At 39.6% G+C, this 26,647-nt stretch overlaps 1 protein-coding gene across 1 annotated transcript; it reads left to right on the forward strand.

The window, feature by feature from the left end:
* The first annotated feature begins 4,014 nt into the window (after positions 1-4,014).
* LOC139712069 (differentially expressed in FDCP 8-like) lies at positions 4,015-24,832 on the forward strand. Its single transcript, XM_071623906.1, has 13 exons — positions 4,015-4,053; positions 10,688-11,283; positions 12,091-12,245; positions 15,358-15,507; positions 16,917-17,064; positions 17,966-18,030; positions 18,744-18,834; positions 19,980-20,107; positions 20,712-20,825; positions 21,267-21,347; positions 22,557-22,697; positions 23,226-23,335; positions 24,414-24,832. Exons 2-13 carry the CDS (start codon positions 10,731-10,733, stop codon positions 24,520-24,522), a joined length of 1,845 nt encoding a protein of 614 aa, XP_071480007.1. The 5' UTR covers positions 4,015-4,053; positions 10,688-10,730; the 3' UTR covers positions 24,523-24,832.
* Positions 24,833-26,647: the final 1,815 nt, after the last annotated feature.

A 26,647-nucleotide genomic window follows, 5' to 3' on the forward strand; every position in this document is an offset into this window, starting at 1 on the left:
CAACATGTCCAAAGTGGTTGTGTGCGTCCTGCGCGAAGAGATCTTATACCAAATTTGCAATGGGGGTGGGGGGGGGGGGGGGGGGGGGGGCGTGTCGCCCGCTGCCAGAGTACAGGAGACAACCTTTGAAGCAATACACATGGACTACTCAATGGTAGCTATTGCTAAGGGACCATATTGAAAAATCATGCGCGCGTCTTTGCCAGCACATTCCGAGAACACGAAAGACCGTCAAATCCGCTGTGATAATGATGGTGATAATCATTATCTAATGATGATGAATTTAATTCTCAAGGTATAGCAAAGACATCAAAATGTTAATAAGATTATGATGGGTAGTCAAATGCCATCAAACCCACTGCAACTATAGCATCGCCATTATCAATGTCATTACCATTACTGTATTCGTTATCTTTTATACCATATACTTATTTTATATGAGGTGCAAGAATATGTATTGCTTCTTGATTGCTTGTTTGTGCAGTCGAAATAAACAACATAACACTCGCATAACATAGGCCTAATGGTATATGGCAGAGCCACCAGAAATGCCCGCGACGTTATCATTATTGTGCTTACGAAATATTCACTTTGCAGAAAGCCGAAAATCCCAAGAAACAACTGTTATGATCTTAGTAATGTCTTTAGTTTACGAATCATAACGCAATACTTTTTTCGGTTATTAAGCGTCGCTTGCTTTTCCGAGGGAATCCCTTACTGTGCGTAAAGTGAGGTTATATTGGTCGTATGAGCTCATTCGAGCTATTGGACCCATTCATTGGCTGTTGCAGCTCTTCTTGGCACATATGCGTTGGTAATACAACTTGTTTTGTAGCTGAGTTTTTGGTACGTGTCCATTGCAACGTGTCCACCGCGGTACCCTGGTAATGGTTGTAAAAATAATCAGCTACCTCACTTTGAGAATAGACAGAAGACGTAGAAGTTTTGTTTTCAACACACTTTAGGGCATTGTCAAAGAAAAACAAAAACAAAAACAAAACACGCACCCCTGCACGCACTACAACGTTGCTCTGCATGAATTCGTATTCAAAGCGCGTAGAGTTACACAAATATGGCGTTAGTATAAGTTATTTGGACTCCTTTTGCATATGAATACTGTTTATCTCGAAATATCAAATTGATGAAGATAAATATGACGATTAAGAAAAAAAGTGTTTTGGCCCTGGCTAGCAAACATCATAGCAGCGTTGTGGTTGCTGTACCTGAACATCTGTTCGTCCCTTGAGCCAACACGTTTTGTTTGTGCAATGTAAAGGGAGATATTAATGTGATAATGTATAAATATCGATTCAACAGTCGATATAATGATTTGCAACAGGAGAAATTAATTCTGTGGCGTCAATCTCTTGTGCAGGGGTGGATCTTTTTGCTAAGTGGGGTGACCCATTGCCAATGACAAGCAAAAGAACCATGTTATATAGATATTATACATATATATATATATATATATATATATATATATGAAGGGGTCGGTGCAATATAGTGCTAACCCACACAATGGTCATTTTGAGATAATCGCTGCTGAATGTTTGGAAAGTCCATATACATTGTACATTAATAAAACATGAATGCGTTAATTTTTTACCATCTTATTGGTTGAATTCAAATATGATGTTTTCACGGAGGTTAGAGTTAAGGATAAGGATCATGAAAATGCATGTAACTCAATTTTGACAAAAGTGTGGGTTAGCACTACATTGCACCGACCCCTTCATATATATATACATGTACGTATAATATATGTATACATATCATTAATATATATATATATATATATATATATATATATATATATGTACGTATAATATATATATATATATATATATATGTACGTATAATATATATATATATATATATATACATATTGTTAACATATATATTAACATGTATATGTGTGTTATTATGTATATATATATATTAATGGAAAAAAAGTCTTCACATTTTTGGTGACACTAGTCTTCTAATCCCTAATCCGCTGACAAGCACAACAACAACAACAAAACCACAACAAAAGAAGCCGGGGTTAACCCATAACCCCCCCCCCCCCGATCCGCCACTGCTGTGAATACTAAATACCAAATTTTAAGGTATAACCGCTTTGATCGCTTTACAATCATCATTCTTTATTCAGTTTTGTTGGTGTTACCCCTCCCATGTTTCGAGCCTAAAATCCCATTGAATTCGTGTAAACTCTTTCCCAAACTTAATGAGTTGAATCGGATGTTGTCTTCAGGAGTCAATAGAACTTATCGTTCCGAAGGTTCCCGTTACATTATTCTGAAACTCACAAAAGCCCTGTACCTAGAAATATTTTAACTTGGTATGCTCGTATATTTCCAAAAATGAGACAGGGTTTGTTGATATTGGTCTTTTCTTTTTTATTTGCTAGATCAGGGAGGTCTCTTCGCACCTCCTTGGCTAGATGCTATGTACTACACAGTTCACTCTTTTCGTATTGACAGAATATGATAATAGGCCTATGGCCTACTGGCATAATGTGTGTGTAAGTCTGTAATTACCGCCATTAAATGAAAAAATAACCAGAGACTCAAGGTACTTAGTGGTGAGGTTTTTCATCTATATCCACTGCCGATAGATGGCGTTAACATCACACATGTACAACAATAAACAACATACTGGCGTACAGCGTTTCGATTGAGATTAATTATGTATGACAGGTAAGTGAATGCATTCTAAATTATCATAAGGAGAAGGTGAAAAAAGGAATGAAGAACACTGTGTGTGTATCGGGGGCGGGGGGGGGGGGGTATAAGGAGTAAGATTTCGGTCGGGATCTATACGGTCGTGTAAACACCTCCCTTACTTAGCATTCATAAACACTCTCAACAAACTCATGGGCCCCACCCCCTACACACTCATAAATCTCTCACACACAATATGTCTACACACACATAATACGCCTACACACACACACACACACACGCACACACACACACACACACACACACACACACACACACACACACACACACACACACTTTAGACAGCTTTTCCGTAAGTTCTTGCTAGCCGGATATTCATTTTAAAATAGTCGTCCAAACATCACTACCAATATTAATTCCTGTGAACATAAATTTCAAATGACCTCATGCCACAATCGTTTCACTTTTTGGGCAATCTAAACATGAATGTTGATATGTTTCTACGTCTTGTCTACAAACGGAACAAAAATTACTTGATTCAAAACCAACTTTGAAAAGCTTCCGTTTCATATAATAGAGCCACTTTGTATTAACACTCTCTCTGTATATTAACATTGTATTTTTTTTTTTTGTACCTTGCGGATCATTAGTATTTTTCAATTCCTCCACTACGAGATCATATTGACAGGTATTCATCCATTCTATTGAACTCCTTCTCGGAGACATATCTATCATTGCAGATATTATTGAGTATTTTCGTAATAATTGATATTTCATACGTTTCTTTGTGGAGTCTTTTATTATGAGCTCCCTCGTTGAGAAATCTATTATGAGCTCCCTCGTGGAGACTTTATATTTCATTACAATGTAAATAATATTATGGTCAGGATGTCAGTATCGTTTGGGACAAATTATTTTTTGATAGGGGTCCCTTTTCTTTCTTTTTTTTCTACACAACAACAAAAGTGTGTATTTGTAATCTGTAATGTGTAATTGTTTTTATCTTATTAACAAAGCTATCATTAAAACAACTAGACTTTGAGTCACAAAATTTCTGTTATCGTCCAAATATATCACCAAATTATTCTATTACAAAATTATTGTTATAAATCAGTTATCGAGTACCACCATCCGAAAAGTCAAGTCAATGTAAGTTGCCCATTACTATGCTAAACGCCCTCAACTGGCAATTTTCATACAGCCTTGCTGACAATAATCGTGTACGATATACGATAACTTTTGTGTGGCTTTATAATAATATTGCATCGTATCAAAACAAAACTTCAAGATCTGTTGTGTAATCTCTTGTTGCGGCGACCGAGTGAAAACGTCAGTTGGGATTTCATGATCATACGGTGACAGAAGAGAGGTAAGGGGGACTTGTTCTTTCTTACAATTGCCACTATTCCTAAGAAATAGACTGACTGAGTTTGCTTTTCAACCAAGCTTGAGCTGCTGCCAAATGACGAGCCACAGTTGGTGGTGCCACGCCGCCGCCGCTGTCCCGTGACCAGCCATGTCATAGTGCAACCAACCCTGAATGAACATTACGTGAATTAAATGTATACTCTAGCATAAATATACACGCTATTAAGTTACTCAGGTACTGACAATGACTGAACCTTGAATGTAGTGATCCCGTGAAAACGTTGTAATTTATTCGGTTAGAAGTTCTACTGTGTAGGCCGCTGTATCCAAACTGTTGTAGGTTCTAACGTTACATGTGTTCTATGTGTAAAACTGAAAAGGCCCTAAATAGGTCTAAATGTGTTCTTCATCAATGATCATGTTCATAGACAGTGTCTAAATGCAAAACTGGCTCAACAACTATCGTCATCGAGTTATAGATATCTAGTCTAGGGCTAGCCCCGGAGACCGCGCCGCCAGGCGCGGTCCTGGCGGCTTCCCCGCAGTTTCGCTTATGTTAGTTCCCAAGTATTCTGTGCGCTTGTGCAAGTGATTGTGAATTCTGTGAACATCGGTGAGCTGCTTATAAGACATCATTTTGTGCATCACAAGCAATGAAATGCATCAAACAGTCGCCGATGATAGTCATTTAGGTTTCATCGACCCATGTAAGTATTCCTAGTAGTTTCTGTTGAAAAATTAAGGAAATATAGCGCCGCAAAGGCACCCGTTTGTTCAACATGAAGATCTTTTATGGGAGCACGGCGCAGCCGCCACACTGCGTGTGGCGGCTGTCGCAGTTAGTCTAGGGCCTACAAAGACGTAAGAGTAAGCCTTCACACCCTGATATTAATATTACATGAATGATACTCATAACATGATAGGAACGGGAGGGCAATCCATGATCCAGGGGCTGGGACCACCATAGATAGAAAGATCCGTCTGTCCGGAGGACTCTTTTACATTTTGCCATTAACGCTGTCCTCCGTAGACAGACAGAAGGTACCAGTACCTATTGCTGTGTGGATGTTCTTAACCACTGTCTCTATGGAAAATTGGGTGAGGTACCTCACCCTTCTTGATTGCGTCTAATTCACGGCCCTAGGTCGGCAAATTTAAGCTTGAATAGTTAAATCAACTATTTAAGAATAGACTACACTCACCAGATTAATGAATAATCCAATATTTCGGTAGAATTTTCAACGCATAACACACATCAACCAGCCTGACGCGTCGTCACGTTCAAACTGCAGAAACATACAGTATGAATCTATTAGCCAATCACATGCGAGGTAGTTTCTACGTGTTTTCTTTACTAAAACACGTACCTCGCATGTGATTGGTTTACAGATTCAAAATGGCGACCTACGGCTAGCGAACGGCGATGTTGCGATATGAATAAAATTTCCGCATTATAACCGAGTTACTGTGAGTATTTCGATTGCACAATGTGTGATAAAAATTAACCCCAAATATTGCTGCATAATGTGTCATGTCATGTCAAACTTGTTTGAAGGTAAAAAAGCTGTCTGAACTTTGGTTTATCGTATTAACGTTTGATCTGTGCGCGTTGCTCCACACAGGAGCTAGGATCATTGACTTCGGTCTGTATACGGAGGGGATCCGTGAAGCCAGACGCAGTCTCTGCGGAACATTCCCCGACGGACAGATACAGACCGATCTTTCGGTCAAGGACCACCACAGCCCACACGTAGTTTTCAGGTTTTGACAGCAAAAAGACTCCAATGGATACATGTACATAACGGAGCTTTGTCGTAATACTATCACACAAGAAGATCACATGTTTCAGCTTTTCTACGATATCATTACAATGCAACTTCGGCCATATAAGATTCTAACCTAGATAATGAAATTATTGAAATAGATATTGCCAAGTGCATGCAGAAATTATGATTCAGTATGAATGTGATAAATACCAGTTTGATAATTGCCCAAACTGGCATACGTATAAACCATGTATAGTCATGCCTGTGTTGTTATTTGTTCATTTTCCATCTGAGAAGATGGCTGGATAGCCCATGAATATTCAGCTAACTGTTACACTAAACTGGTTTTCCATGGGGTCCAGTTGGAAGTGAGGCGGGACCACTTCACCAGGTTATAACACCCTGTTCTTTGCGATGAATGAATGAAGCGGGATCTTTTACATCAACATGCATGAGTTGTGACTCTCTCACACATGGGACCTCCATGGCTGACCATGCCTGGTGGAGGCACACGTTCCTGTTGACAGAAAGATCTGTCTGTATCTTTTTGTCATCGGGGACATGTTCTACAGAGACAACGTCTGGCTTCACAGAAATGATGAAAACTCTTCCGGACAGACAGATTTTTCTTTCTAATGTTCCTGCTGAAATTATAGCCAGCAAATATGATGAATTGTCACTGTCATTAATGTCAAGGTACGCTGGCTTCTCCAACATTTATTGGACTGTGCTCAATTGCTAGGAATTTGACCTGCGATTAAACGCAATTTAATCACATCAAACACATTTATCACCCAAAACTTTGTGATGAATCTGAAAGTTGCATTTGATTCATCATTGTTGCAATTGATATGGTTTATTTGCATACAAATTCAAACAGCCTTTCAGTTATGGACTTGCCTTTAAATACAAAGTTGCATACATTTGTACAATTCAGGGGACTTACTTCAAGCTCTCGCAACTGGACCCAAGAGCATCATGTTAGATGCCAGCTTTCCATCAGAGTGACTGGCTAATTTCAGCAGATGATTATGTGTATGACTAGCTTGCAAGTGGTTAACTGCTCAGTGCTAGCAAACAAGATTCTGGATCAATTATTCAGGGAAATGTAGTACATGTACCAGGCCCCACACAATTTCCTGGTGCTGAAATGTACTTTCCCAGGTCTCTTCATTTTGTTGTTACTGTTGTTGTTGTTTCATTTTCCCTGTTGCCCCTAGGGCGAGAGGCATAATGGATTGCAAGTATTTGTAGATGTCTCTGCATTTAATAGAATGAGGGGGAAATGATCATTTATCTTTGCTCTGACAAAGATATAATAGAGCTGTAGAAATTGATATCATGATTTCTACTAGCCAACATTTACACCTAGTAGTAGTAAATGCACTAGTATGCACCTACCAGTACATTGCTGTACCTAATTTTATATTTAGACCAAGTGCGAAGTTAAGGTTTTACAAGGCTGATGAAGGATCACCATCGGTAATCTATAGACATGCTTGTAATCCTTACAATTTACAGTGATTATGTGTTTTGACCCTGCAGCACAATCATTCCCATTGGATGTCATAATGTCATCTATAGGTATTCATTTTGTTGTTATTTCCAAGGGGGAGGGGGGATGTGCCATGGTCAGCAGCTTAGTACATGGTAGATAATGTTGTTAAGCCCCAGTCACATGAGACATGCTGGATCACCTTGGATCTGATCCGGAGTGGTCCGGGGAGAGATCCGTGTTGACACTTTGGGCATCATTTGACATCCGGGAGGCCAACACGGCAACTTCTGGAGGTCAAAAACATCTGACGTCATCCGGGGACTGCCGTGTTGGCAGAGCAATCTGGGATGGTCCTTGTGGCTGCTGTGTAGCTGCTGTGTTGATCCGTGTAGATGCCGTATTGATACCGTGTGTACAGTCATACATTTGTATCGACACTCGTTGACGCTCCATCGAGGTCAAAACTATCCCGGAACACCCTGGATCGTTGTGCAGGCCAACACGGCAACTTTTGGAGGTCAAAAACATCTGACGTCATCCGGGGACTGCCGTGTTGGCAGAGCAATCTGGGATGGTCCTTGTGGCTGCTGTGTAGCTGCTGTGTTGATCCGTGTAGATGCCGTATTGATACCGTGTGTACAGTCATACATTTGTATCAACACTCGTTGACGCTCCATCGAGGTCAAAACTATCCCGGAACACCCTGGATTGTTGTGTAGATCGTTGAAAATCCATTTTTATACATACTGTATGTGATTGGGGCCTTAGTGCAATTAATCAAAAGCATCCCAATATCTGAGGGTTGAAACTCCTGCATGTAGCTATTTTGAAGAGTATCAAAAGCCACCGTTCCCTAACAATTCTGCACGTCAACTAATTTGAGCAAAACATGTGTGTGCACTTTATATGACATGTATTGTATAAGAAATTAATTGCGATACCTATACATCTGGCAATGTTCCTTGTACATCCAGCATTGAGTCAAAATATTAAGAGTGAGTCAACTTTTCATCAAGAAAAACCTTCCCACAGCACTGAAACTTGTCTAGTATTTACAATACAGCACCATTTGGCACATCTTTGCCCTAGTTTTTACTGAAGACGCACTTAAGAAAATTTCTCGATCCAGTCATTTAAGCTTTCCTGAGCCTACTTTTAGGGATGTCAGATACCATCTGTGTTTTGTTTACATGGCTGCACTCGTGCCCCGACAGTGCACCTTGGGTAAATGATGTTGTAATGTGCAGACAATGATGTATTCACAGGCACTTCACATACACACAACAGGTAAACATTCACTGAACACACCAGAAGTTTTGAGGCAATATGTTGTAGATTGCATATATAGTAGTGTGACATGCTCATCTGAATCTGCAAATTGTGTGTGCCATTTACCCTTCTCCCCACTGAGTGATGTGCATACCCAAGAACTCTGAGCTGCCCATAATTCCTCCAAGGAGATACATATTTGTACTAGGCAACTAGGCTAAATCATAGTACCAGTACCTGGTAGTGAGCTGCCTCCTTGATTTCTCAATATCTGTGAGCAAATTTGCCGATAAGCACTGTTGCACAGAGTATGTCTAATTTCTCAATCAGCACCTACTACAGGTTGTTAACATGTTTTATATCACTGCATTTCAACTTTGCTATTCAACCTACACGTTGTATACCAGGTATACAAAACTTGTAACATGTATAATCTTCATGAAATTGGCATGAACTTAGAAACTGTTGTACAATGTACATTGATTGCATTGGTTTCCTCTCTGGCCTGCTGTGATATTGATATTATTATGCTCCTGAAGATCAAGAGCTGGACTAATGCATGATAAATGATCCCTCAAGCCTAATGCCACTTTCCCTCCCTACACTGTAATGTGAAACCTCCAGCTCTCACCCAGATCTCATTTCTATCAGGAGACCTTTGGACACTCATCACTCTATTCTGACTACAGTCGCATGTGCAACCTCAGCACCATGGTGATTTCTAATTCTCATTCTACAGAATGAGTGTGCGCTACCAGTTTTCATACAGCTAGATTCCCACCTTTGTTCCTTTAAAGGGATGGTACAGTATTGGTGGGGATGAGAATTGGGCTTTTAACTTTTTGCGAGATACCAAGTAAACACTTGTGATATAGTACAGAACATACCATTTTAAGAGGAAGTCAAAGTTTATTTGATGAAAATCGGGTTTGGAATGACTGAAAGATCCAAAACAAAGTAAAACAAAGAGATCGTAATAAAGTGTGGGTCCCACACTTTATTAGAATCGCTCTTTTTTGAATATCTCAGCCATTTCAAAACCAATTTTCATCAAATAAACGTTGAATTCCTCATAGAATTACATGCTCTTTCATATTTCATTAGAGGTTTCTCATTATCTCACCAAAAAAATGTTAGAAACCTAAAATTAGGTCTCAACCAAAACTATACGATCCCTTTAATACCGGTATTTCCCCCCCCCCCCAACACACACATTATTGTATACATGACAAAGTCTGCAGGGAATAGTTTGGAATCAGCAACCTTCCTGGGGTACCGCTGTGTCACATTACTTGTGTACGATCCACTGGTCACATTTCTTGGCTGTTTTTTTATATCCAAACTTGCAATGGAGGTGTATCAAGGGAAAACCTACATGTAGCTCCCTATTCTTTATTTATGACAGGGCTATCAGTGTTCTGGCTGTAACTTGTAAGCAACAAAAGGGGAAAAAAAGGATTGGCAGGTGTACAATGTACTCGTGGGCAATTTAGGTGAACTGAAATGTAATAAACGTGTTTCTCATCCCTGCTTACTTCAAATTTTGAGGCCATTTCAGAATATTTTATTTCATACCATTACAAAATTACAAAAAACAAAACAAAACAAAAACGTAGTTTAAATCCAGAAATCTGCTGGAAAACAAACTTGTATTTGCAATATTATAGTATGTGTTGAGAAAGTAGACATGTACGGGTAGATCTACTGTTGGTACTTGCAATGTTGGAGTATTTTGTTTAGAATTGTAGACCCTCGATCTCTCAATCAATATTTCAAGTTGACAAGCTCTTGATATTATCTGCACTACTGCGTGTGCTGCATCGTGCATAATAGTAATATATCTGCACCAGTTAATGGCATTTATACTACATGTAGCTCTGCAAACGCATTATATACTTACCACTTCCAGCTGGTGCTTTCATCATACCTATCATGCAGTATACATCGTGGGTTCGCTATATACATGTAGTGGATCATGGGAGAATATTTCATAACACTGACAGTGATTATTACACAATGGGACAAGAAAAGCTATGTGTGCAGCTGATCAGTGTGAAACATGTCTTAAAATCTTCCTTGTCATTGTGTCCTGTGTTGTTTAGCTGTACATGAGGGTTTCCAGTGAGATGAGATGGGGAGCCCAGCATGAGTAGACCAGGCAGTATCAAGGACTCCAAGGTGAATACCTTCATCACCTCGGCAGCCGTCATCAAGTTCTCCGGCGGGTCAGTGGGCACCGACGACTGGACGGACTCCGAGGATGAGGAGAGCCCCGAGGGCGGTCAAGCTGACCACAAGGGAGCGGACAGTAGTCGGGAGAATGAGAAGCAGAGGCCGGTTACGAAACGGCCGCCTCCCAAGAAAGGCGAGCAGAGGATCAATGGAAGCATTATCATGAATGGCAATGCAGGACCCCTTTCAGACTCATCTAGAGACAGTCTTCATCAAAGACAGAATGCCCATTCGCCATCCAGCCATCAAACTGTGAGTACTAGTAGTTGGATACGTTCTACTGGACCTCATCTCCCTCATCCTTCTGCCTCGGAGACGAGTGATTTTGAGAGGCCGGGAGAAAGGGAGGACATGTTGAATGAAGTATCCAATCCCTTTCTAGTTGCAACAGATGAGGACGAAGTTCCCTCTCATGCAACTCCTGGAGGTTTTCTTGGTTCGGAGGATGGCCAGAAGACCAGTGCAGGTAGGAATTTTAACCTTTTACACGATGTATTTATTGTAAGTATTCTGTATGTCTGATAACTGGCCACACTCAGCAATGGCTATTTCTCCCCTATGGTTGTAGACTTTGGCTTGTCCATCTTTATACCGTTGGTTGTCCACTATTGACTGTCCGCCTTTAATCATCACCTGTGCATGCATCTATTTGTAATAAGGTCAATAACTCATGCGAGATTTGGAAGGTTTCAATGCAGCCCCCCTCCCCCACCACTCAACTATTGTTCAATACATGGCTCATTATGTCAGCAATATGAATTAATCACCAAATTCAATTATAAAAAATAAAAAAAAACACCCAACAGCAAAGACAGGCGCTTAGACAGTCATTAATTAACCCGTTAAGAACAAGCCAATTTTGGTATAAGCATTTCCCATAGACACCTGCCCCAGTATACTCAAGACTAGTTTTCAACAGGCTATTATCCTCAGACTCTTTTTATAGAATGCTTAAGATACTTGGTAAGTAAAGCAATATCATTATCACAAAGACATTGGGAGTAATCCCCCCAAATGTTGTTCAATACCTGACTCATGACAGCAAATAACAGTGATTTAAAAATACATAAAACATAACAACAAAACAGAAAAGCCAAATTCAGATATTTAGTATATAGTTCAATAAGTATTTTATCAGACTTTCTTTGAAATTATAGAATGTTAGATGGTGATGTAAATAGTATCTGCCCTTATCACAAAGATATCAGGCGTGTAAATTGTAGCATACCCAGAACATTGTCTGTATGTCTGTCCTTATCATACCTCACTGAAGGACACCGCCATGCTGATGAGGAGTTCCTGAGGTCAGGCCAGTCCTTTAGTCAGGGGTCTGAGGCAGACATCAGCTTGCCGTCAGAAGACCAGGACCTGGCCCTCATCACCAACGAGGACCTCGGCATCTCAGAGAACCACTTCTCTCAACCAGAGGTAATCCAACCCCCCACCCCCCCCCCCCCCCCCCACCCCCCCAAAAAAACAAAAAACAAAAAACAACAACAACAACAACAAACAAAACAAAACAAAACAAAAAACAAAAACCAACAAACAAAAAAAAAGTGTTTAACTTGTCTATGCCATTGTCTCAAAGTTTCATAGTTTTATAAGTAGAATGAATGAAACTTATGCTGTGTGAGAAAATTTGTGCCCTTTGAGCACTTGGATTGGTAAGGGGCGTTATAAATACCTCCTATTGTTATTATTGTCGTAAAATTGTTGTATAACGTCATGTACTGGCATTGAATTGACATACAGTACCCTACAAGCACATACGTACAATAATTCTAAAACCTATTTTTTGCCTGCAGTAAATTGCAAGACCCACATAATCAAATCCCTAAACCAGTTATAGTGTATTTATAGAGCTGCTTTAAAGGACAAGTTCACCTTCATATACATGTGGATTGAGTGAAGGCAACAATATTAGTAGGACACATCAGTGAAAGTTTGGGGAAAATCCGACTATCCGTTCAAAAGTTTTGAATTTTTAAAATGTCTGTGCAATCACTGCTTGAGGAGAAGACTACTACAGTTTATGATGTCACATGCGTACAACGATATAAGGAAAATAAAAACAGAATTTCACAAAACTTGACTTTTTGAATAAAGTGCACATTTCTTTGACTTGTTACTGACGTATGTTAGGGGTAATATTATTCCTCCTGACTTCTGCAAGAGAGAAGTCAAGTGTTCTCTTATTATGTGAGAAAAGTGAGAATATCTTCATACTTTCTTTATATAGTTGTACTCATATGACATCACAAGCCATAGTAGTCTTCTCATCCAGCCGTGACTGAGCAGAAACTTCAAAAATTCATAACTTTTGAACGGATTGTCCGATTTTCCTCAAACTCTCACTGATGTGTTCAACTAATATTGCTGCATTCACTCACCCCACATGTCTATGAAGGTGAACTCGTCCTTTAAGGTGTGTATGGGTAATTCACCTCTCAGTTTCAGAACGATGCGTCGTGTACATTAGCTTGGTAAAATGAGTGCCAGAGAGTCAAAGTGTGCTAATGATCTGTGGAGGCATCCACAGTACAAGCATAATGCTGTCTCACAGATATACAGGAAGGATACAATAACCTTCTGAGCTTCCTTTTTTTTTCAATAAAAGTTTACGTATTTATACAATTGTATTGTACCTATACAGTAAATTCCTTTGTTGCAGTGCCTAATTGTCATGTGTTTGTTACTCAAACAGAGCTAATTGCCCCATTGCTGTATTTGTAACTATGGACATGTGGATGCAAGTTTTGTGTAGTCTGTAAAAGTATTCATGCCAGCAGATCTAAAATGATTTGTCATGTATTTGTGCACATGTCTTTGTTTTTCGTTTGTTTGTTTTACTCTTCTTTTTTTTTCTTTTCAACTACAATGTACGCTACATACCCGTCTTCAGCAAATGTAGAGTGCTATACCATATGGTGTTATAGTGATTGCTATTTCACATTTCAGCAGACAGTAAACACAACACCGCCCACAGTGACTGCTCATGTGGAAAGAAGTGGGTAGTGTGAAAGGCTTTATTGATTACACTGACACTGGGGGTGATGTAGAGATCCATCCATCCATCCATCTTCCCATGGGCTGATTTTGTGATGATATTGACACTGTTGTTGTATTACCTTATGCGCTGGATGCAAAGATAGACAGAATTTGCTCCAGTGACATCGATGTGGAAGTTACAGTAGCACATATCAGTTGAAAATAAATTTTAAAATTGTTTTAGATTATCAATTAAACTGTTGGAATTTATCATTATGTGGGGACTGTTCTCCCGCATTCCTGGCAAGTTTTTGGTTTGTTTGTTTTTACTAGACTCCTTTGATGGGTCTGAGGTAGCACCATAGACCACATCCCTAACACCTATGTCATGGTCAGCTTTGATAATGTGCGAACTTGATGTGCTACAATGCCAGATCCAAATATTAGTGCCCCATGTATGTATTGCAAGTTATGCTGTGTTTACACCATGTTCCCAGTGACCACGGCAGTCGTGTCATTCAGACCACTGTGAACAAAGCGGGATGGATGTGAGACAACGTTGGGGGTCAGAATGGACGAACGTATTTGGCCGTCATTACCGTAGATGCCGTGTCGAATTTTTAAACTGTCAAAAACTTTACCACAGCAGTCCCGGTACCAATAAGAAACCTTATAGGCCATAGTAAAACGGGATGAACGCAACAAAATGTGACAGTAGGTAATATGCTGTAACAGAACTTAGAGGCCCTCCATACTGGGACTCGACAGGAAAGATTGTGAAGTCTAGGGCCCCGTCTTATAAAGACTTGTGATTGATTCAAATCAATCACAACTTTACGATTGAATGCAAATCCATGTCATGAATAAGTTATGATTGAAATTGAGACGGAGAACTGCAATCAATCAATCACAGGTTGCGATTGATTGCAGCTTTCAAGAGATTTGTTTTTGATTGATTTCTATCACAAGTTTTATAAGACAGGGCCTAGCTTGACCAGATGCTGTAAGAATGGCGTGTGATAGCTGTATGTTCATCGGAGCGAGGACTGGAACAAACGAGACTAGAATATGGAGGGGAAAAAACAGGAGAATGTCTCATCTACCTTAAGTGCACTACATTATGTGCAAACAGGGCTGCCAGTGATCGCCGGGAACATGGTCTAAATGTAGCATTACAGCTGACACAAAATTGCTGTTGTGCATCATCCAAACAGACATAACAGAGCAATTTACATTTGGGAATGAAGGAGGGATGGTGAGGATAGTATGAGTCTATCATGTGGATTTAGGGCAATGACCATGAGGGTATACTGTGAAACCATGCATTTTTGTGTGCATGAAATTTCTGTGAATTTTTTAAGGAACCAAGATTCGCAAAAGTAAAATGCTTATTATTTTTTTCCCCCTCCACAGTGCATTGAATGCCAGTCGTAATTTGCAGAAGTTTCATGCAATAAAAAAAGGTCATCAGCTCCAATTCGCAAGTTTCATGCCGTGATTTTTACTGAATCCATTATATGTTGTGTATGCTTTATGCTTTATGTTATGATAGGGCTTCTTCGGCTTCTCTAAAGTGGAAGAGCTTGAGATGGCTATTGAGAACTGCAAGGACGCCGTGAGGACCACCAAGGAGCACTCTGAACAGAGACGCAAACTGGTGGCCAAACTTGTCCAGCTCAGGCTCAAGCTGCTACAGATCAAGGTAACCTCAGGGGCCCTTCCTCGTGCGGTCAGCTTTGCCTTGTTTGTCACTGTAGGACCAATGTGCAGTTTGCCTTGAGAGGTTATTGACTTTTGGCGAGATTATCATATTCATGCGAGGAATGAGACAAACATGTCATCATAGATGTATATGGAGAACGCATGCCGAAGTCACATGGATACATGTAGATTAGCATGAGTGATTGCAATGTTTGAAATTAATTTTTGTAATATGTATTTCAAGGCTTGACTTAAATGGGCTAAACATACTTCTTGGATGGGATAGCCTATAATCTAGGCGAAGAATGCAGCGATCATCTTTACTGTCACGCTGAACGTCTGATGTGTCTTTGCTAAGCGATATGTCTGATGCGGCGAGACTACAAACAGTGGACGTGTGCGAAGCATCCACAAGTGGATATACATCTTTGTAGGTGGTGGGTGCTACCACTGTTCGTAGTCTCGCCACATCAGATGTATCGCTTAGCAAAGACAATAGTCTCATTGCATCAGATGATTAGCTTTACTGCAAAGACAATAGATTATAGGCTAGGAATGGGAGGGCATCCCAAAGGAATGATTGTAGGAAGGTTTACTCCTTTGAAATATGTACAAAGTATGTGTACATGAACTTGTCTTGTCTATCTATGAAAGGTGACCAAATTTGTCCAGGTCATGTGGCCTCTAACAGAAATTCTGCTTGGATCAGAAGCTCAGGTCCCTTTTGACTCTGTGTCAAATTCATATAATCATATTAATTCACAGGAGGTAATAAAAAGCAAGATATACGAAGGCAGTGTGTATATAGAATGAATGAAATAAAACTAGATAGAATTATATAACATATAGATAGATCCTTGTCATTTGACTGGTTGTTTGATATTGATCATTTTTCCAATTTTACTATTATGTCATCATTTATGCAATTGTGGCTCCATTTACCGTGCAGTCTTTGATCCATGCGATTTGCTCCATTTGCGCACATGCCAAGAGCCTGGCATGCTGTGTATGTAAAACGCTAGTGTTTGCAGTATGCATGTGATCAAGCATATTGACAGACAGCGCACTCGCATATAGCGCTCAGCATTCTCATGATCTCAGATCTATCTTGCACATTCTCTTTTGTTTCTAAATTCATAAAACTTCAAATGACAGGGATCTATTTTTAGCTGTTATATAAGACAAATGATGAATGTTTTTTTCATTCATGCAATGGATAGAATATTTATTCGATGAAAGGAGAAATTATTGATTCATTCAACTCAGCTGTGCCTTGTTGAATGGATAATTTCATCTTTCACCTCATGAAATATTCTGTCCATTGCACTCATGAACATTCATAGATTATTTGTAAAATGTATAAGTATCTGTACATTACACTTTTACCAATACCTACATGTTTCTTGGTAGGAGGGAGAAGAGGAGGAAGAGAGCGAAGACGTGAAGACCGTCCTTGGCCACCGGTTCCAACGGATGAAAGGGAAGAGTCTGAACGACCAGTGTGAGGTGTGCCTCTCGGTCATCTGGGCCCTGCTCCAGACTTCGTACAGGTGTTTTGGTGAGATTCCATCTGCTTCCTCTTCCACCATTGGTAGGGTTGACCCTTTACCCCCTGCAGAGGGATACCTACTTCTTGGTCACCTGTACCCCCACCTGTCGCATGACTTTGGTTTCACTGGGGCACCGGTGAAGATGCAACCACCGCTGTCACTCTGCTCCATCTGACCCTGTCCTCCTCCTAGCTCTTTGGGAGACCACCAGCTCCATCCCTCTTGACTCATGGATGTTGCCCTCCCACATCCTTTTGATGCTTCCTCTAATTTTCTACAGTAGGACTCTTTTTTGTAGGGCCTTCTGGGTGACCATACCACCCCATATTTAATTTCCTTAATGACTGTGGAAAGGTCACATCGGGGTTCTGTGGCCTGCTTAATTTTCATGTCACACAGCACTAGCTTGTAAATCCGAAACGAGGAGCCTGTTGCATAAAACTTACCGTTGAATTTCAATGGTAACTACCGTCAAAATTACGCATCATAGCCAATCAGCATCAAGGATTATAAAATTTACCGCTAATTTGAAGACTTACCGCTAGAAAGGAGCGGTAAGTCCAGCGGTAAGGGTTTTATGCAACAGGGCCCAAGTGTTGATGCCCTCAGCTGCAGAATTTTGTAAGATGTCTGTGATAGAAGTGGTCCCACTCTAGCTGCAGACAGCAGCTTATATTTCGTAGGCAGAGACCACGTGTATGGCAAAAGATATTTTTTATGAATCCTGTGGCAAATTAACAATACCACAAGCACTTGTAGATTATTCTCAAAGTTCAGAAATTGTTACGATTTCATGCTTGTGTAGGTGTTGACGCCAGAAAGTTTTCACATTGTATGAAATGGTAAACAGTAAACCGCACTGAAATATTCCCTACTCACGTTGTGCCACCTGAATCTTCTCCTTCACAGAGTGCGGCTTCAGTTGTCATGGAAAGTGCCTTAATTCTGTGAGAAGACAATGTGTCAGCACAAAAGTAAGTATCACCTGCAGTTTAGATTTCACCATCTTGCAGATTTATCAGTCAAAGGAGAAGATTGATGAAATGTGCTGATCAGTGACAGTGTGTCAACTTGTGCTTTTAATTGCCTTTCACATCCGAGAAGAAAATAAAGGATAACTTTAGTGATATTGATCGTAATTTATAAAATTTCATGGAATGTACAATTTGGCTGCATGTGTGAGAAGTGAAATGCCACCTAAGAAATGTAACAAATACACACAACAAACAAAAATATGCTGTTTATATAAAAAAAAACCCACTTTTAAACCCTCCAAAGATCACTTGTTGAAGAGATATCATGAGTAACGTTCAAGTCGCTTTTTCTTTCTTGATTTATAATCAGAGTTTGACATTTCCTTTAATTTTCAGTCTAGTAGAAGAGCTTCATGTTTAGATTTCTCTGTGTTTATTTGTTGCTATTGTGTTTTGAAATGGTTATATTGTCATCCAGAGTGTACATCCAATGAACATGGCTACTAAGTATTAGCTTGCATCATTCTAGAATGCCCTCATCACTATATAATTTTACCCCACGTTAATGACGGGTATTAGTTTACACACAAGCATATATATGTTGGACATTACCAGACATTTGAGTGTTAGGGTCCGTGGCGGGTGTCCTGCATTGAGACGAGCATGATTGTTGAGGCGATGATGGTGATGTCCACTTTTCTCACTGTCCACAGATTTCAGGGTTTGATCTGAACATCTGTCCAGACAGAGGATTGTCCACACAGAATTACCGATGTGCGGAGTGTAGAGCTCCTCTGACCTTCAGTGAGTAACCGGTCAATCTTGGGATTAAAGGGATGGTATAGTATTGGTGGAAATGAGGATTGGGCTTTTATTTTTTTGCAAGATACCAAGAAACCACTTATGAAATGATATAAGGCATACCATTCTAAGAGGAATTTGAAGTTTATTTGATGAAATCGGTTTTGGGGATAGCAGAGACGTCAAATATTGAAGTAAAACAAAGCAGTCATAATGAAAGGTGAGTAGGATTGCTCTGTTTTGGGTATCTCAGCCATTTCAAAACCTCAGCCATTTCAAAACCAATTTCCATCAAATAGACATTGACTTCCTCTTGGAATTAATGCCCTTTTATATTTTGTAAGAGGATTCTCATTATCTCACCCCAAAATGTTACAAACCTGAAGTTAGGTCTCAACCAAAACCATACGATCCCTTTAGCCCGTGAAAGACTATTCCCGAATATACTCGAGTAGGTGACTATGGAAAATGCATGTTATAGCAAAACCAGCTTATCCTCATGGGTTAATATACCAGCCATAACCCTCTAAGATGGACATCCCTTCCATCTGATGTGCTGATTGATGATAGGAATAATGATATGGGTGGGGCCAATTCAAGAAGCTCTGACAGGAAAAATGAAAAGGGAGAAACATTGACACTATAGAATTGTGATGAAATTGTAGACATTGGACATAGAGAGATATTTCATGCAGGTGATGTTTTAGGATCATTGATATTTTGAGATTTGTTGTGGCTTCATATCACCTAAAAATGTAACTGGGAGAATTTACAAGATTTACTGAATATTTTCCCTGTAATGTAGCAATTGATTATTCCTCGTTATTGTGTCTACAGTACCATTTAGAAAAGATATCAGCTAGGCTTAAAAGCATGAATAGAATATGTGATTTAATCTCTCACAAGTAGATCATATAGAAATCTGTTACTGATAGAGATATACAGAACTGTGCCCCATACATCACACCTGTACTGCTTATCAACATAGTTTTATCAATTTTCCGGTATAACATATAACATCACTGTTTTAATATTTTATAATGCCATAATGTCTAAACATTTCTTGTGTGTGACATATCATTGACTGTGATCAACTTATTATTGGGATATTTTTAGCTCTTTCACGACATGTCATGTGTAATCCATAGATGGAGTGCAGCCAGAACCTAGGCTGTGTGACTACAGTGGGCTCTACTACTGCAACCTTTGCCACTGGAACGACCTGGAGGTCATACCGGCCAGGGTCATCCATAACTGGGACTTTGAACCGAGAAAGGTATGTGTGGAATGTACAGTGTATGTGGCACAAACACTTCACAGACACTTGCATTGGAAGGAATCTCTAAAGGCATAAATTGTAGCTGTGTAACACATGTCGTTAAGATGCACACATTGATAGTAAGGATTAATTGATTACATTGATGAAATTGCAACTTTAAATTGGATCGTTAGCTTTGGCTTTTAAACAAGCAGGGTGTTTGATTATTTCTGAAATGCATTTCTCGTTTATTTATCTGTTTCTTTATTATAAATTATACAGAAGTGAACCAATAGCCCATTAGGAAAGAGAAAAGACACAAACTGGCATAGACAGCAATGCACTATGATAGCTATCCCCATGGCCTATTCAATGGTTCATAGCATCCAACGAGAAAAAATGGAAATCAGGGGCAGAGCCTCAGGTACATGACATGAGATGTTTTAAATGCGCTCTGCTCCTAAAGGATGTATCACCATTGTCAGTGATGTCACCAACTTCATAATCTGGCATACCGCTGTGCCAGATGTGTACTGCTGTGTGGATAAAAGTCCGGCCAGTAGGCACGGTTCTGGAGACAGAACTGTAACTAACTTTCGTAACTGACTTGTATTCTGTCCAGGTGTGTCGGCAGTCCAAGCAGCTGCTGCAGCTGATGAGTAGTCGAGCTGTCCTCAGGATACAGGACCTCAATCCGATGCTTTTCAGCTATGTGGAGGAACTCAGTCAGATCAAGGTCAGCTTTGGTGCCAAGATTGACATCTTTAATGGATGTCAAATAATCAGTATAGTGAGGATTTGGGTTATACCTGGTTATGGTGTTACTCTGATGGAAAGTTTTGTGCCATCACGTAACGAAGATTGTGAAAGTGTAATGTTCAATTTCAGTGGTACATTCAGTTGTTGAAAGGTAATGGCCTTTTGCAAACCCTTCAATTCTCCACCTTCCCCCCCCCCCCCAAAAAAAAAAGAATAAAATAAAGAATTATGATGACAATGTATTGTGATATATTATCAATATTATTGATAATAATAAATGATGGTGATGGTAATGATGATGATGATGATGATAATGATGATTATATATTGAATTACTCAACCTATCTCTGGCACACAGATTCAATCTGAACATGTATGTTAATAGAACTCATCATTATATTTTGTGCTTCTCTTTCAGAGACTACGAGAGGAGGTGCTAATCATGAAGGTCTACTTCTTGTCTTGCCGAAATGCCATGGAGGAAAAGTTACTAAAACGGGTACGATGCTACTTTGGTTACAGGCTGTTATGAAGATTCCAGTGTTGTCTAAGATAACACATACCTGTATTTTTTTTATATTCCAGCTCTCTATTCACACCAGACATTTACTTAGGCAGGGCTCGACACTAACGGTGGCCCGGTGGCCCGGGGCCACCAAAAATGAAAGTCGGGCCACCAAATTTCAAAAAAAGGCAAATTTGGTGGCCCGACTCGGGCCACCAAAATTTTTTGAAAAGTATGTCAATAAATTCGTAACTTTTTGCGCCGGAAATTATAGCATTTAAATTTGTTTAAAGGATGGATGAAAAGGACTGAATGAGTGCCTGAGAGTGAGTGTTGCAAGTTTGTTGAAGTTTATTTATGAGTAGATATGTCCAACTTCTAATTCTTACTATCATAAAACTTAAATATTTGACTCATGAAAAAAAAAGGACTTTTAATGTCTTTTGTTGTTGTTTTTTCGGAACACCAAATTTTTCTCTCGGGCCACCAAAAATTTGAAACTTAGGATTTTGGTGGCCCCATCGGGCCACCGAACAAAAAAGTTAGTGTCGAGCCATGACTTAGGGGAACATATTTGGCTGATATCATAGTTGTTGTGGTATACTGTATAAGCTGTTGTTTTTGTGTACAGATATTTTAGAGAATGAGGAGGTCACAAACATTTTCATGAGATGTTGTTTTCGCAAATTGACACAGAAGCTGTCATAAATGCACTATTACAGCAGTGCATGGCGACATTTTTGTATGTTCAATATTCACAGTCCAAAGGTGATTCGGGAAATTCGTGAAAATTAAACCCTCATGAAAATAACAGCTCATACAATACTTTGAAATGTGACCATCTTCAGAGTACTTTGATGTCATTCTGTTATACGATATGCCTGAATATGATTTCCAAAAACCACTGCCAACATCAAACCGCACTCCACTGGAACCATCTGCATCATCACCATCATCATCATCATCATTATCACAGTTAGCATTGCTACATCTAACTTTTTGTATATGTGTCTCCTATTGTCATGTTTTTGATATGCAGCTGCAGAACCACCCCCACTATGTAGCGATGGATAATGCAAGCTCCCTTCCAAATCTTCTTTTACTCCTCTTTATCTTCACTGTCTTCATCTTCATCACCATGTTTGTCGCGCTTCATCTCCTTTTTATGTCTTCGCACCTATTATTGCCTTTCTTAAATCGTAGCTTCAGAACCGCCCCCACTTTGTGGAGAACAGCGACACCTACTCCCTCCAGGACCTCCTTGATGCCGAGGAGGGAAGCCTTCTCTCCGAGCTGGCCACCATCCATGGCGACTACGCCGTCCACATACGCATTGAGTGCCAGGTAAGACTCCAGACGCCTTCATCCTTCCTGTCTATCCCCATTTAGATGTGTTTGCTGCCCGCTATTACTTGGGAATGTTACTGTTGACTTGTAGACAATGGTCCAGCTGCATAAGAACTTTGAATAAGAACCAAGTATGGCTAGATTTGTCTTGAATTTTTTGCTATTGCATTGAATTTTGATAATTTGATGTGACAGTACCCTGGTCAAATATCATATATTTACCACAGTCACCGGGAATATAAATATCTACCTGAGGTGTCCTTGTGGTAGAGATTCAAAATGAGTAAAAGGGTTAAAATTAGATATTATGTTCTCTCTCTCTCTCTCTCTCTCTCTCTCTCCCCATTGGATTTGGATGTCTCAGAAAGAAAATACCAGCATTGTATATCACTAGTTATACAGCGCTTAATCATTGGGGGCAGCAAAGAGAGGCAAGCAATGTACGGAACCATTACCTATTTTCTTTAGTATGGCAGAAAGTGTGGTGAAATATTTGATATCTTTCTCTGCTTTTTTTTTTACCAGCTCTGCCAGGCCAAGGGCTTTATCTGCGAATTGTGCAACCGGGACGAGATCCTATATCCATTTGACATGATTGCCACTGTGTGTGCTAACTGCTCTGCTGTCTACCACAGGTGAGTTGGTCGTAACTCCTTTTCAGTCACTTCAACACTTCCTTGCACCTCTGATATTGTAGACACCTACATGTACATCGTGACCATTCATTTTGTGATTATAAAACTATATTTCTTCTTCCTTGTATTGAGCTGGAATTTTGTGCAATCATAGTGCTTTTTCTCAATTCAAATGATCTTTCAGTAATGCAGTGAAGAGGAATTCTCAGACTATAAAGTGAATGCAAAGGAAAACTAATTACCTGGTAATCCAGTGACCGGGGTAATAATAGTCTGTAAAGCGCATTGGGATACTTCACAAGTGTGAAATGCGCTACATAAAAACCAGCTATTATTATTATAATCTTGACTTGATCTCATGCTAACTCTGTTAAGGGAAGAGTGTGTGAATCTTTGAGGTAAACGTTGTCAAGTGGTTTGACAAATTATTCCTTTTCCTGTAAATGTAAGCAATGAAGAGCAATCTATGGCAATTTGAAATTCTCCCTACCTGATATACAATACGTTGCTGCGCAAAGCCCGTGTAATCTCCTGAATGAACAGGTCAAAGGTCAAACTCTCGACTAGCGCATTTCCGTGTGAACTGGCATTCTCCCGCACTCGCCACGAATGCATTTGTTTACATACTTGTTTACACATGTGGCGATGCTCGTGTCATGTACGACTCCCATCCATACCTACGAAATTCCGCTTATTTTGCGACGTATTCTTCATTGGTATCATCGTATTTCAGCATGGTATTTTACTGTGAAGCTGCACAGTGCTCATCACACTCAAACAAGGCAAAAAGGCTCCACATCTACCCATTTATGTGAGGTGTAAGTTTGGTTAAATTTCCAAGAGACAGCTGGTCAGTTGCACGCTGGAAAGCACTGTGTCATCGAAAGGACAAGTTTGAAATAACAAGCTGCTTAGGACCTCTGGGATTTTTCCTTGTTATATCAGGTATCTCATTATAACATGGGTAAAAACAAAAGAATATAAAAGGATTTAGACCTGCCAAATTAACTCCTTATATCAGGTATCTCGCTATATTTCACCTAGCTATAATGAGGTTCTATTGTATTTCTCCCGACAGAGATTGCTACTACAAGAGGTCAGGAGAATGCCCCAAGTGTCTGCGCATGTCTCAGAGAGCCTCCACCGAGAGACCGGCTCCCAGTCGCAGGATACCGATCTACAAGTGAGGTGCAGGCCCCACACCTTGGCTCCTTCACTCCAGGAGATGTCCATGTTTGAGAAGTAAAAGGGCGTTGGTGTCACGTGAGGTTGATTCTGTTCACAATGCCTTTCTTGTTCTCCAGCGAGGAGGCCGCAGTTTGCTGGTGTGATGGCTTTATCATGGATTTGTTAGGAAAAACAAAAACAGAACAGAGAAGAGAGCTGCCAGTGTGTTGCAGAGAGTTGACTTGGCCCTTGTCTCTAAATGAAAAGAATACTTTTATGATAACTACAGTTGGACCTCACCATGGGATGAAAGAAAAATGCTAACTGTGTTTCTAGTGACGTTTCAAAATTTGAGATGTTAATTTATTTTTTGTAATATACGATATATAAGAATGGTTAGTTATCATTACCAATTTTTGTTATTATTATCTCTTCAGAAATATCAATATCTGTGCAATTCAATTAATTGGAATATTATACCCAAAGTGAGATTATTGTGGTGGTGGTGGTGGTGTTGATTAAGTTGGCATGATTTTTTTTTTTTGTAGGTACAATCAGAGTCAATGAAAATTGGGCATCTTAAGAGGTACTCAGAGTTACAATTGTATATCCTGAGGATCAGAGATTTGTCAGCAATGAAGCACATGGGCAAGGAAGAGAAATAACAGTAAAATTTAGTCAAGACAGGTAAGGGGGAGCATGCCCTGTGATATTCCTTCCAGTCAAATGGCGAAACCTTGCAAAATGTACTTATATGAGATCATATTTTGGCTCCAAATAAGCATAACTTTTTACAATGCATCGTGGGTTACATTTTGCTCCAGGCATGTCTGCTACATGAGTATTCATTTTTGTTGTTGTTACTGTTATCGCATCAAATTCTACACAGTGCCATTATCGCAGGTTGCAAATTTTGAGTCATGATCCTTATTTTATGTGTTCTGTGATGATGAAATGCCCTTTGTTGTTACAAAGTCTTCAGCACTATCACTTATTCGTGACTAAGCAAGACATGACTACTGTGAATATCTGATCATACAAAAGTACAGAGAAATTTGTTCTCTTTTGTGTCAAATTGTAATCCTCTGAGTAGGCATATTTAGCCGCAGGTAATTGAGCTGAAATTAAACCAGCACCATTTGCAGTACAACGCAGGTTGCTGCTTGTGGCAAAACAGCACAAATCAATCCTATCTAAGGAAAGAGCTATTTTAACAACAACGACAAAAAAAAAAAAGAGTGGAGAGAGTTAGGGGTGGTATATTCCTGTGAAACACACTTTAAGAATTCTTTAAAATGCACCAACAAATATTAGCCAAACTAAGCAGAAATACTACATGAAATAGCAGGAGTTGAAAACGTTCAGAAAAATGCAGTGGCATCCAGAAACACACAATTATGGCAGCAATATTTGAAAGGGTTGTTAGGAACTTCAAAATTTCTCCCATCTCAAATCAGAACTCGTGAATCTAACAAAGATCCCATGTTTGTGTAGTAAGACAGTGCCTTAGCAGGTGAAGAGGGAGAGTGGTTCCAGGTTGGTCCAGGTTAGTCCAGGTTGGTTCTAAATCTGGTTCCAAGGAAGGACCATCAGTGATCAAAATTAGCTTTTGAATTGCATGGACAAAAGAAAAACTAAATTCTTCATTGAATATATTTTTACCAGGTTCTTGTGCCAAAATTTAGCAGATCATCTGTGTGGAAGGTTGGGAGTTGTCCAAATTTTTGAACTGACTGTAGCAGTGACACGGTCAAACCTGCAATTGGAGCATGGTTACAGTTAGTTATTCCAAAGGTTCGTTTGCCTGAAGGTTTCCTGATCTGAAAAGAAAAAAAAAATTATTCTGAAAACAAAATAAGTTTGTTATTTTGAAGGTTCATCTGTACGGACCTTTATTTCATATTCGGATCAATAAACCTGCGGAATGATGAAACATATTTAATTTTCGATAACAAATTCACTATCTGAATTGGAATATGCCATGTTTAGATGAAACCTGCATAATCCTATGTTCTGATCTCAATTAGGATTTGCATTCATGGAAAGTGTTTGCATGGTCGCAGTGCTGGTAAAAAAGATATTATTATTAATCATATCTTGATTATGAGGGATATACCTTCCATGGATCTCCTTTCAAGGACTTCT

The sequence above is a fragment of the Diadema antillarum genome, unplaced genomic scaffold (genome assembly GCF_040938485.1).
Source record: "Diadema antillarum isolate AM-2024a unplaced genomic scaffold, OU_Dant_1.0 seq00001754_RagTag, whole genome shotgun sequence".
Lineage (NCBI taxonomy): Eukaryota > Metazoa > Echinodermata > Echinoidea > Diadematoida > Diadematidae > Diadema > Diadema antillarum.

Bases quoted from the DNA above. Each gene is read 5' to 3' on its own strand.
- LOC139712069 (XM_071623906.1), top strand. From the start codon at position 10,731: ATGAGTAGACCAGGCAGTATCAAGGACTCCAAGGTGAATACCTTCATC. The intron at 17,065-17,965 runs GTGAGATTCCAT...TCTCCTTCACAG, and splicing joins GACTTCGTACAGGTGTTTTG to AGTGCGGCTTCAGTTGTCAT. The intron at 20,108-20,711 runs GTATGTGTGGAA...TATTCTGTCCAG, and splicing joins GGGACTTTGAACCGAGAAAG to GTGTGTCGGCAGTCCAAGCA.